Source organism: Mustela erminea, chromosome 17 (genome assembly GCF_009829155.1).
Source record: "Mustela erminea isolate mMusErm1 chromosome 17, mMusErm1.Pri, whole genome shotgun sequence".
Taxonomy (NCBI): domain Eukaryota; kingdom Metazoa; phylum Chordata; class Mammalia; order Carnivora; family Mustelidae; genus Mustela; species Mustela erminea.
This window is the reverse complement of record NC_045630.1, coordinates 19,204,044-19,217,844: the sequence shown is the minus strand read 5'-3', so window position 1 is coordinate 19,217,844 and position 13,801 is coordinate 19,204,044. Positions and strand designations below refer to the sequence as shown.

Here is a 13,801-nt window from a genome sequence, read left to right as displayed (position 1 = left end):
AATAAATAAATAAGATCTTTAAAATAATATAAACAAATAAATAAATAGAAGGAAAAGCAGAACACCTTGGTGGCTCAGTCAGTCTTAACTGGTATCTGGCTCTTGGTTTTTACTCAGGTAGTGATTTCATTGCTCCTGAGATGGGCCCACTGGCAGGCCCTGCCCTAACAGGGGAGTCTCCCTGGGATTCTCTCTCTCACACACACTGTCCCCCACCCCAAAATAATGTATAAATAAATCTTTAAAAAAAATAAACAAAAGGAACAGAAACATTATTAAAAAAGACTTTACCTAAATAGCATATTCATTCACATTTAGCAAGCTAGTCCAAGAAATTATCTATCTACTATTCCTCTTAGAAACATAAAAACCAGGGCTCCTGGGTGGTGCAGTTGGTTAAGAGACCAACTCTTGGTTTCAGCTGAGGTCTTGATCTCAGGGTCATGAGATCAACCCGCCTCAGGTTCCTCGTTCAGTGAAAAGTCTGCTAGAGAGACTCTCTCCCTCTCCCTACTCCTCCCGCTTATGCTTACCCACTTTCCCTCTATCTCTCCCTCAAATAATCATAATAAAAAAAAAAAAAAAGAAAGAAAGAAAGAAACACATACAAAATAACATTAATGATTGGGTGGTTACAAATAGGACTTAAATACAAGCCAACATATTTGTCAGACTTTAGGAGTTCCCTGAGATAGAAGACCGACTGATTTTTTAAGTAAGTTCCACACCCAGCATGGAGCCCAACACGGGCTTAAACTCGTGTTGCTGATATTAAGACCTGGGCTAAGATCAAGAGTCCACCGCTTAACCGACTAAGCCACCCAGGTTCCCCCTTGAGATTTACATTCTTAACCCCTAGGTCAGTTCATATCTTTTTTTTTTTTTTCATATCTTTGCATATATAACAGATCTGATGGTATTACAGATCTGGAAGGGACTTTTGACATTATATAAACCACCCATTTTTTTCCTTTTTCCATTAGTCTCACTATTAAAGGAACCTCCTCCTGGTCAGAACTAACTCCTCTGCCTAAGCATACCTATTTCATTCTTGTCTGCCTCCTGCCTATCATCCCCTCTCTCTTATGTCTACTTCCAACTTCCCATGCTTATTTGCTGTAACCTACGAATATCAAGTGTCACCTATAGAAAACAATAATAAAAAAAACCCAAACCAAAACACTCTCCTCCTTGACCTTCCATTCCTTCTCCAGCAACCTTCTAATGTCTCTTTTTCTTACCAAACTCCTTCAGAGGAATCCACATATGTGCTATCTGCTTTCTGAATTCCTAGTCGCTCCTTATTGCATTATGATCTGCCTTCCACACAAACCCTCTTGCCACCCCACCACCTCTCCACTGAAACTGCTGTCCATACGACAACCAGTTATCTAATAAGCAAATACAATGGACACTTTCAGTCATCATCTTATTGGATCTCTTTGTTGCATTTAGAACAGTCGACCTTATGACTCATCACTGAGTTTTGCTAGCTGTTGTGTTGCTTTGTAGCTGTTGTTTTGTCTTACCAACCATTCCTTTTCAGTCCCCTTTATCCAAAGACTTTTCTCCCCCTACCTTGCTCCCCAAGGGTTTCATTCTTGGCCCCCAGAGAACTCGTTGCATTCTACTCCCATTTATTCAAATATTTATTTACAAATAGATTCATTCACACATCTGGTACTGTATTAGACACCACGGTAAGCGACAGAGATGAGCAAGAAAACCTACCTTCTTAAAGAGCTCACGACTAAATGACCAAGACAGGTAAATAAAGTGGGAGTGGGGAAGGGAAGGGGCAGTGAATAGCAAGGGATATCAAACATGACCGTGAGCATAAGCCAAGAGAATAATCTACATTTATAGTCAACATTATTCCCTAGGTTATTTGATACATTTGTCTCACTTATCCTTGTGATAAACTACTAACAATACAGTATATGTAGTTATAAAGCTCCACTTTTTCAGATGAGGATATGAAAGCAACAGAAATAACCAAGTGATTTGACTAAAGTTACAGAATTAGAAATACCTTTATTCTATCATCACTCTTTCTAACACGTGCAGAACTCAAAATATAAAGTAAGACATCCTGAGGACCCCACTCAGGATTTGAAATGTCCCACATTTTTCCTAAGTTAAAAACCACTTTCAGAACCGAATACAAGTTCTGTGTACCCTTTCTTACTAAGCAAAGAAATTATCTCCTTCAGCTTTACTTATACCTATACACTTGTTATAGGCAATAAATTTGCTGGCATAAAATTAGGTAAACGAGTTAAAGCCCAGAATGGTTAGAATCAGGAAACATTAAAGGCAAGAAGTATAGAATGGAACAAAAAAATGGGGTGAAAAAACGCAACAAAACCAGATGACTGCAGAAGAGGACACGAAGAAACATGACAGGTGGTGGAGAATGGAGTTCGGTAAGTACTGAAAGAACAGACTAGAAAATTAGGCAAGGTGGAACATCTACCAAGAAGAAAAAAGGACGTTCACGAAAGGTAAATCAAACATGGCTGGAACATCATGTGGAATGCCTCCTCTAATAAAATCTTTGTCTGAACCCAGGGGCTGCAGAGGAAGATACCAGAAAAGTTCCTGCGGACTCAGAGGTTCTGGGTGAGAGATCTCTAGTGGGTTTAGATGTAGAAGTACGGTGGCAATGAAGAAGAGAAACAGATCTATATTTGGCAATTATTCTGTGAAAACTCTGTATTGAACTATTCCACTGCTCCTTAGCTCTTCGCCCTATGTTAAGAATGGAGAACTAATGATGAAGGTACAGAACATCACCTTTCAAATTACTACAGAAACTTAGTGATACTTTCCTTTTGGCTCCCACTTTCTTAGAGTAACAACTATCTGTTCAGTTCTTTGATGTTTTCAAAAAACCTACAGCGGAATGTTACATCTTTACTTTGAGAATTTCCTTCTGGCTTGAAGTACCATGCTTTCAGTGGCTTACAAAATGACCATCTTCACAGAAATTGTAGCTGAGGATGACAGGTATCAATCTCTTCTCAATTCCCTTCAGTTAGATTTCTATCCCCACCACTTTACCAAAGTCACAATGCATCAAATCCAAGATACCACAAATTATAAAATAAACTATTACTTATCACACTGAGAAAAAAAAAATACTGCCCATTAAACAGTGACTGACAATCTTCTTTGAACTTATCCCTGTTTTAGAGATGCTAAAATATGAAAAATAGTTTAGAAATGAAGAAATACAGTATTTGTTAATGTCACCAGTGACTTCCATGTAGTCCAATCTAATTGGTCACTTTTTAATCCCATTACTTGACTTCTCAGCAGCACTCAACAGAGTTGATCACTCTCACTCCTTACTGAAATGCTTTTCTCTTGGCTTCTAAGTCGCCTGTGTCTGATTTTCTACTACTGCAATGGTGGCTCCACTTGTGCTAACCTGTTCTCACCTAGTCCTGTGGTTTTAAAAATTTATTTATTTAGTCTGTCTTGGAGGTAGAATTTAGTGACTCATCAGTCTGCACGTAATACCCAGCGCTCATTACATCACATGTCCTCCTTAATGCTCATCACCCAATTACCCCACCCCCGATCCCTCACCCCACCAGCAACCCTGTTTGTTTCCTAGCAACCCTGTTTGTTTCCTAGAGTTCAGCGTCTATTACGGTTTGCCTTCTTCTCAATTTTCATCTTATTTTATTTTTCCTTCCCTTCCCTTATGTTCATCTGCTTTGTTTCTTAAACTCCACATAAGTGAAATTATATGGTATCTGTCTCTGACTTATTTCACTTAGCATAATACCCTCTAGTTCTATCTACATCGTTGCAAATGTCAAGATTTCATTCTTTTGATGGCTGAAATATTCCATTTTATTTATACACATACACACACACGTGCGCGCACACACATCTTCTTTACCCATTCATCTGTCAATGGACATCTGGGCTCTTTCCATATTGTGGCTATTGTGGACAATCCTTCTAGAGACATCTGGGTGCCATGTGCCCCTTCAAATCACTCTTTGTTAGTCCTGTGATTTTTAAATACCAAATACTAATGTCAGGCTAAGTCAGGGTTTTTTACTGTAATCATAAAATTTACTCCAACCCTGACCTTTTTACTGAGCTCCAAGTTTATCTAATTTCCTATTTGACACCTGCACAATAGGCTATCTCATTTAACACAAGCATAGCTGCTTTCTCTATAGTACTCCCCATCTCAGTAAATGGTACAAGCAGTAATCTAGCTGCTCAATCTGATACCTCAAGTCACCTGATAATTCTTCCCCTACCCTGATTCCATATATCCAATCTGATCCATCAGCAAGTCTACTGGCTATTCTTCAAAAAATCCATCAATTTCTTTTCATTTATCCTCCATACAACAGCCAGGATAATCTTCTAAAAATGCAAACTTTATCATGTTACTCCCTGGCCTCCTTTCCAATGGTTTGTAACTATACTTAAAGACTAAATTCAAAACTCATCTTGTCCTGTAAGGTTGTACAATGACCTGGACTTGGTCTATTCCTTCAGTCTGGTGGCTTAATCTGCACTGCATGTAATCAAGAAAAATGTATAAAACATTACTGTTAGCAACACCATTAACTGTTTCAATGACCAAACCAAGACAACATAAAAATGGAAGTAAAAAGTTCTATTAATGCTAATATCTGAAAAAGTTTATTGACGTTCATTCTACAATTATTGTAGTTCCTCAACCACTGCCTAAGGAAAGCAAGTAGAGAAAATCAATGACTATAAAAATTGAAAAAATAAATTTCAAAATTAGATCACTCATGTATATTCGTTATCAGATAATTTGAGCATGATTTTATTATTCACCTGCCCAAATTTTTCTTTTTTTTCTTTTTTTTTTTTTTTTACAAATATCATGCTCCCTCAATAAAAACGATGATTCTTGCTTTTCTTCCTTGCAGATGTTTCATCAATGTGCAATTAAAGCTTTGGAAATGTGTTACATATATAGTACCTTAAAAAAGGTCAAGAATCATGTTTCAAGATGACAAACCAATCTGTACAATGGCTATTGTAAAAACATATTGCAACATGGAATGCTCCTTCTCCCTCCACCAGGGCCAGCTGCTTAGAGTCTCTACTTCAGCTGTGCTCATTCACAATTCCAGTTTCTACTGCATAGGGAAGGAAAGGAAAATAGATCTGAATCAGAAACGAGACTGGAGTTTAAAAAACAGACTATGTTTCCAAAACGTAAAGTCAACCAGAACATTACAGAATCTTTCTAAGAAGTTATGACAGAAATCTGGAACTCAACAAAGCACAGCTGAAAGTAGTGATGGAGAGAAGGAGAAAGAGACAACATTTTTGTTAATACTCTGAGCTGAGACGCCTCGATTTACATATGAATCAAACTGTATACATAATTTTGTATGATTTTCCACTCAATAATGCCGTAATTTTTCCATCATTAAAAAAATCATAAATATCACTTATAATAGTTTCATAAATTCCCATTTTACAGATACGCCATAATTTAATCATTACTCTATTTTAAGACACTGTGTTATTTTCAAATTTAATGATTTAAGTTATAATATCTATTTGTTCCTTTACATAGAAATATCATTGTCCTTATTAAATATTCACTGATCTATGGACAAAGAAAAGACTACGTTACAAAAAAAAAAAAAATCTGGTAACGTTAGGAGGCTCTAAATAAAATGAAAAACAAAAGGAGAAACTGGAAATATTTGCCAAAAACCAATAAAAAATTAATATCTCTCATGTATAAAGAGCTCTGGAAAAAATAGGGTCCAAACAATGAACAGGGAAAGTAAATTGATGATTTATATAAAATACAAATATCTAATAAAATATGAATCCAGTTCAACACTAGCAATTCAGATGTTAAATTTTAAATGAAAAGTCATTTTCCATTTATTAAATATGCGTTATTCATTTAATCATTCATTTACTTTTACTGAAAACACAACGCTGGCAACACTCATCAAGACAGACACTTGAATACACTGCTGACAGAAATACAGGAAAACAACATGTATCAACAGTTTTAAAATTTCATTCATCCAGTGATTTCATTCACCATCCAATGAAGAATTGGTTATCATGAAATAATCCAGTATTAGAGAAAATGCTTTATACTCAAAGATGTTTATCAAACTATTTAACAACACAAGGGAAAATTTACATTATGTTTATAAAGCAGATATAAGGCTATTTGTCTTATATGTCTTGTATGTTCAAAATTACTAAAACACCAGAAGGATATATATACTAAAATAGTAATCTATCCTGAATGGGAAAATTAATTTTTAAAAATTTTATTTTTGTGTAATTTCCAAATTTCCTGAAATAAGTATGCATTATTTTTATAATCAGAAAGCAAAAAGAGTATCTATTAATGTATCCACCTCTTGATTCAGACTCTATGTTCCCTTAAAGGAAGACTCTTTCCCCTCCATATCACCAGTATCTGTATTGTGCTTTACAAATAGTAGGCTTTTAAAAGCTACTTGTGGAATAGCCAAACTATGGAAAGAACCTAGATGTCCATCAACAGATGAATGGATAAAGAAGATGTGGTATATATACAACAGAATACTATGCAGCCATCAAAAGAAATGAAATCTTGCCATTTGCGACGACGTGGATGGAACTAGAGGGTATTATGCTTAGCGAGGTAAGTCAATCAGAGAAAGACAACTATCATATGATCTCGCTGATATGAGGAAGTGGAGATTCAACATGGGGGGTTTGGGAGATAGGAAAAGAATAAATGAAACAAGATGGGATGGGAGGTAGACAAATCATAAGAGACTCTTAATCTCACAAAACAAACCTGCGGGTTGCCAGGGGGAGGGGGCTAGGGAGAGGGTGGTGGGGTTATGGACATTGGGGAGGGTATGTGCTATAGTGAGTGCTGTGAAGTGTGTAAACCTGGCGATTCACAGACCTGTACCCCAGGGGCTAATAATATATTATATGTTAATAAAAAAATAAAAAATAAAAACAAAATAAAACAAAACAAAAACTCAAAATCAGCCACTGAAAAAAATAAAAATAAAAAATAAAATAAAAGCTACTTGTGGAATGAATTATCTTTAACATCTACTTTAAGGACTAGTTAGCAGCATACTTACTACAAGCCCTCTCTCCAGAAACATTGACTTTTACTGTTAGAAGCTGGCATAAATTTGAAAATAAATTTTGAGAATAAGAACCATACTTGAGTTCTTTCAATAATGAACTGTGAAGAATGTTTTAGTCTAAGTAAAACAAATAGTCTCCCTAAGATGATGGCTAACTATGGGACAATTTCCAACACAAAGTCTTTTCTTCTCCTTCTTTCAAAGAAATGATACAACCAAAATGAAGCCAAAATACAGGTAGCAATGGTCAAGAAGCAACATAGAGAGAATGGCCAAAGATGAGTCCAAGATCTTTAAAACCTCAGCTCATCATTCTAAGATGAGAGTTTATACACATTTTATTAAATAAAATATGAATGCTACTGCAAATGGATGAGATGAAGTTTCTACAAGATTCTGCTTAAAGAAAAATCACCGTTCAGGAAGATCTATTCTTTTTTTAAAAAAGATTTTATTTATTTATTTGAGAGAGAATGAATGATGGGGAAGGGGAGAGGCAGTGAGAAGCAGACTCCCCTCTGAACAGGAATCCCTATGCCGGGCTCGATGCTGGGACCCTGAGATCATGACCTGAGTTGAAGGCAGACACTTAACTGACTGAGCCATTGAGGTGCCCCGAAGATTAATTTATTCTTTCACCTTGCCTGTCTTAGAAGTTATAGCAGGATGTAACCAAGGACAAGGTAAGTCTCTGAGGATGATAAATAATGGCTTATTATTAAAATGGAGCAAAATCTACTCCATTTCTTAAGTAGTTTAATAGCATTTAAAGCCCCAGATAAATTCTACTGAACACATAATACTATGAAAACTCACTTGGTATCACAAATTTTGATGATTTCTTGCCTGGTACAACACAGCTGTTACTTTCATAATGACTATACCTATACTCATAAATTCACATTTGCTCTAATACCACTTATAACTGATTACTTCTACTATTATCACTAAGGCATGGTTTTTTCCTACTCATTATCCATTTTCTACGCACACAATTATACCTCCAATCTTTAAGCCAAAACACCAACTTCTGGTCAAAACTTTATTGTTTGAAAAGTCTTATGGTAAACAATTTGGGATATGTTTATTCATGTCAGATTACAGGTGATCAACTCCTGGATGGCCCACATAGTGTTAACAAAAAGTGTTTATACGAACAACAAGACATGTACGAAGCACATTCACAATTTTTCTAGAAGAATTGGTATAAATGCAGAACTCACCTGAGTATAGAAGCCACTAGCTGCCTCTAGGAACAGAGAAAGGTTTGCCTGAACTTCACTCCGATTCGGGTTTGCTCGATTCTTTGCCTGGCCTTGTAGTGTTGTGATCTGATTCTTAAAGGCATGATTCCAGCTGAAAACAAAATGTAATTCTATTTGGTATAGCAGTGACTCACTGGGCAGACACTGGTCCCCCTGAGAACAAGAAAGAACTGTTTGTTATAACACACTAGACAGTAAACCTGCATTAAAGTTATTCACTTACTTAAATAACTTTATGCTCCTCTTTAAGCAAGACTACAGATGCAGCAGAATCCAACTGACCTTAGTAAACACTTACCCATGTTCGAATAATCACACTGTGGCTTCAGTTATTAATCTTTTAAAGCTACTAGAGTTAGAGCCTATTTAGGAATCCCAGTACAAAATCAGAACTACAGTGGCAAGACCAAAGTAAAAGTAAGCTATTAACGAATTGCCATACATTATGTGAAGAAATAATTCTTTTTGAAAATTCTTCTAGAAAATACTAAGTCCTATCTCTTATTTCCATAAAATCTATTTCCCACAGCACTCTGTTCTAATTCTATTTAAGACTTTTATTTCTCTTGGGGTTAATATTTTCTTGAGAGCTTGAAATATAAGTTCATTTTTTGACATTTCAATTCTGGCTATTTAAAATAGGAAAAAACACAATGTTGACATATGGCATGCCAAAATCCCATTATAAAATGTCTTTCATTAATCAAGCTATATAGAGAATCATTTTAAATTCAGTTATGGGGAAATACAGTCATTCCTTAACTTGGAAACCACAGGAGGGAAAAAAGGAACTAGGATGGAGCTAGAATTGCTTTGATTAAAGGAAGCAAACACAGATAAAAGGTCTACAACCTACCTGGTCTATTAACCTCAACTTTGAGACTCAAGAGCACTGGGTATTTTTAATGGTTTATGAGGACAATCACTCCCTTAGTATTTCTGATGATATTTTATCCTTGACTCTAATATCATGGAAATGGATTTTGAGTGGCTGTGATTAAGCTCTCTTATTACTAGAACTCCTAAAAATATAAAATATCTAAGAAAAGTATAAGCGATAGGAAAAACTAACTTTCACCACAACTTAGGGTAATAGCCATTTCTGAATAGAAATATTCTGAACTGATTTTTAATTTTCCATCAGCCTAATATCCCTGCTCCAATTTATAAGGCAAGGCCTTCCACAACAGGCATTTATTTACTCACTTGGGAATCTGGTCATCGCCATTTCACCTCTCATAGAAAGAACAAGTGGAATAGCCTAAATATACAAAATCTTTCTTTAGTCTTATTAGGGGAAGAAAAAATAAAAAAGGAAACACCTACTTATTTTATAAAAAGAAGAACTTCCCTTACAATGCAAACACATTTTTCTTCGGGAGAAATTTATAGAATCACATTTACCAGAGATTTATCTAAAGCTCACTACTGAATTTTTCAAGCCATGACTTAAAATGCAGGACTGGCTTAAATGGCTTAAATGCAGGACCAAACACACACAGAGAATCCAAACACTGTCTCTTAGTACCTGAAATACATATATAGAGATTTGTTTTTATGATATGCCCTAAAGACATTAAAAACATTCAAATCCAAGCACTTCTCCTGTCACCCAAGACTATATGAAGTAATACGAATGGTTAAATATTTGCTTCAAAAAACCCACAAGTATTACAGGTGTTAGAATTTCTTCTTTCACTGAAAGAGCTTACTCTGATAGGTTAAGAAGAAATAACCAAATCGTTCCTTTCTATCCTAAAGTCTTGGTAATACTCTTGATCTTACAGGGACATCCCAAATGATGATACTTACAGATCCTGTTCTACTTTCTTGTCTAACGCGTATTCCAAATCAGTAACTAGCATTTTCTGGTACAGGTCCTGCAGAGCCTGTCTGGATGTCCAGACCTCAGCCGGACCCAGCTTAGAATCTGAGTAACAAAACAGACAAAACAACAGAGACAGAAAAAAAAAGAGATAGTTAACATTATACCACACCAGTGACTCCTTTCCTCTCCATTTCCCAAAGCAAACACCTGCTTTAGGTAGATACCACAGACTGTTGCGGAAGTTTTATACTACTATATTTTCAAATAACTTTCACCTTTTGGCTAATGACTAAATCTGGTTCGAAATGTTTCTGAATTTGCCTTTTGGCTTTGAAATAACATCATGACATGAGTAAGGCAAAAAAAATGAATGGTGTACTCTTTGCTTTAGTTTAGACTTCTATGTATTCATATCAGAGGAAGTCATATGCCTCAGAAGTCACCCCATTTAAAATGATGGGCCGCTAAGATGGTCTGTTTACTCTCAGAACTGTATTTCTTTCTCCAAAGCAGCTTTTCTATTTTGAATCATTTTCACAACTGTCCTTACAGAATCTTCATCTCTGCTCATAATCCAGCAGCTGTTTACACACTCTGCTGTCATTCCTATTCTCTATATATCAACCCAATAAAGCCAAAACAGTGAGGGTTATTTTAATGATTGGTAAATTGCTTGCCAAAAAATTCTGTGAGCAATCCATACTTGCCCTTTCATGTAAATAAGAATTCATAGCAGACACTGCCTGAACTGCTCAAGAGGCCAAATGAGAGTGGGTGCAAGAGGAAAGGAAGTCAGGCTAGGACTAAATGAAATACCCAGCTGGGCCCATACTGTCTGCCAGAGTCCTGCAAGACACTTCAGCTTTTCTGGTTACTAGGCTTAGGAGTGCAGTAACTGATAGTTAGCTGCATCAATAGAAGAACCTAGTAACAGATATTTCAATTAGGCTTCTGGTTACATTTAATATTTTGCAACAGCACAATGACACAGTTTTTACTCTTCTTTAAGCCTACAAATAAAACCGGTTTTTTAATTAATCCTCAAAAGAGTTTGCTGGCTACAAAAAAGCTGGGTGTAGTATCAGCTTCTTGGTCCCTTATTAGTTTTTTAATGACTAAATAAACAGATTTATAGATTTATTCAATCTTGTTTCAATTCAACTATGGCAGGGGAAGGATAATAAGGGATCATTAACTCTGATCTATCGCAGACTATCATTTAAATTACTTAATATCCAAGTTAATGTTCTTGGGCAGTCAAATGTTCCTTATAAAAGCCAAACTCTAAGCCTACTTACTGAGGGTATTCAATACTTAAGAAAAAGTAAAAGGTATAGCTAGCTGAAAATTGCTCCAAGTCTAATTTTTGTCACATAATGCATATTGTGCCTAACAGGACAATACAGAAGCATAATACAGTAGCTTAGAGCTGACACTAATACCCATAGTACGGAAGACGATGGCAGTCATGTTAATAATGGGAGGAACTGAGGTACTACATTAAGTAAACCTGTTAAAAGTGCTTTTAGCTTTCTTCCCTCTTTTCCTTGAACAAGAAGATAATGATATTAACCACGAATTCTTAAAACAATAGGATCAACATTAACATTAACATTAGACTGCAATGTTGAGAAAAAGACATCTAGAGCCTATCCCTTCTTGATTGTAAATTTTGGCCAGAATACTGTTGTAAAAGTTTAACTCTTCTTTGTGGATTTCACTTTAGAACTAAAGTTCTCAAAAATAAGAATGAGATCCATTTGCACATGTTTACATTTTAGGACACCATATGCTGCTACAGAGAGCACAATGATCACTACATAGTCATTGTCATATATTTCCCAATTTTGGAAAGTTAAAATCATCTGCTCCTTCTAGTGACTTCCAGCTATTCTTTCAAAATCACCTTGGTTATTTATTCAAAACAAAAAAGACAAGGGAAAAAAGAAACGTGGCAAAGCAGCTCACTCAATTTCAAGAACTTTTAGTAGTTTTCCTACAAATATTTTTTCTCAAGGTCTAATTACTATTCAAGATTGGGGAATATAAACAGGAAGACATGAACCCAATACCCTAAGATGTTTTTAATATGGTATATGCATTCTTTTTTTTTAATGTCTTAAATTGATGATAAGCAGTTCATAAAAATTAAATGATTATATGCATTAAGTTAGTTAATATTTAATTCAGTATAGCACAGATTATTCAAAATTCTTGATGATCTAAGTAAGAATTCAAAGTTCAAAAACAGTAATTATTAAAAGCAAACAGTAAGTTATCATTCCTCTGGCAACTAGGACAGTGCAACAAGTAATACAGGGAAGATGACACCCTTCCCTCAATTTAATGGTATAAAATAAGTGTGAAAAACAAATGAGTGAGCCAATACCTGTCATGTCAGCCTTCAGGACTTCTGCCTGCCTAAAAAAGGGGGGGAAAAAACATTGATTAGAAACAAACTAGGCCTATTCAACATAAATAACCCTGAAAGTTAAAAGTTAAATGAAATCATATACTACATAAAGAGGTATAGCACCTCCATATGTGAGGGTCTCTGCTTTAGTATCCAGGGTAGCCTGGGTCTTGGCCAATGATGCCATTACTTAAAAGTATACATGAATTCTATGAGTGGAGCTCACATTCTTGCTGTTTTCCTCCAAATCTGATTTTAAGATAACATTAAATGACATCATTAAACACAAAAATTTCCCTCAAAGCAGCTAGGAAATCCTATGTTTCTCAATTCACTAATCACTGTACTTATTTCAAATTTCCCACTCTCAGATATTGACTTCTGGTGTCTTCATAAGGCTAGCCCAGCTGCTAAACCCACAGAGCCCTCTTCTTCCTTTCTCCGGTGCAAACACTAGAGGCACTCCATCTCTTATTTAAGATCAGTAATTCCACTTAGTAGGCTCTTTCTGGCCTTTATTAAGGACTTCTGCTTCTTTAATTATCTCCTCTCTCTTTCAATTATTTTGAAAACTTCCCTGTCTAGGTGATCCCTTAGTATTTTAAACATGCCCAAGTTTTTCACAAGTTTTTCAAAATCTCCTGTCTGTCCTAGATTATCCTCCTCTCGCTGCTGCTTCTTTTCTCTCACATTCTTCAAGAGCTCCCAAAGTGAACTTCTGATCCACCTGCGGGAATGGGATCTCTTTCTGGTGTTTCTACCTTACCAAATCTATCACTGCTTTCCCACTGTGCGAGGCAGACACCTGGATGTCACCCATGACAACGTTCTTCCAATCCCCTGGTAATCTATCAACTTCAGAGAATTCTACCCACTAAATAAATCTTGAATCTGTTGATTTCCCTTTACTACTTCTTCATCTACTCTCACTCAAGTTCTGAACTCTTTCCTGGACTAATGCAAAGCCACCAAAATTGTTTTCTCTATTTTACTCTTGTCCTGTTTCATACTGTTCTGTCTGCTGCTATCTGAGGGATCTTTTATATAAATCTGAGGGGCTTCAGGGTGGATCGGTTGGTTAATCGTTCATGATCTCAGGGTCATACAGGATCAAGCCCTGCCTTGTGCTCTGTGCTAGGTGTAGAGACTG

General features: G+C 35.9%; 1 protein-coding gene across 13 annotated transcripts in view; it reads right to left on the bottom strand.

The window, feature by feature from the left end:
* SMG7 (SMG7 nonsense mediated mRNA decay factor) overlaps positions 1 to 13,801 on the bottom strand; it is a 92,842-nt gene that overhangs the window by 26,758 nt on the left and 52,283 nt on the right. For 12 of the 13 annotated variants that reach the window (XM_032318353.1, XM_032318363.1, XM_032318365.1 and 9 more), the window contains 3 exons: positions 12,628 to 12,659; positions 10,223 to 10,340; positions 8,369 to 8,501 (listed from right to left, as the gene is read on the bottom strand). In XM_032318353.1, coding sequence (XP_032174244.1) covers positions 8,369 to 8,501; positions 10,223 to 10,340; positions 12,628 to 12,659 — 283 coding nt within the window. The remainder of the gene's footprint in view (positions 1 to 8,368; positions 8,502 to 10,222; positions 10,341 to 12,627; positions 12,660 to 13,801) is intronic. The other variant, XM_032318357.1, reaches the window with a different exon arrangement.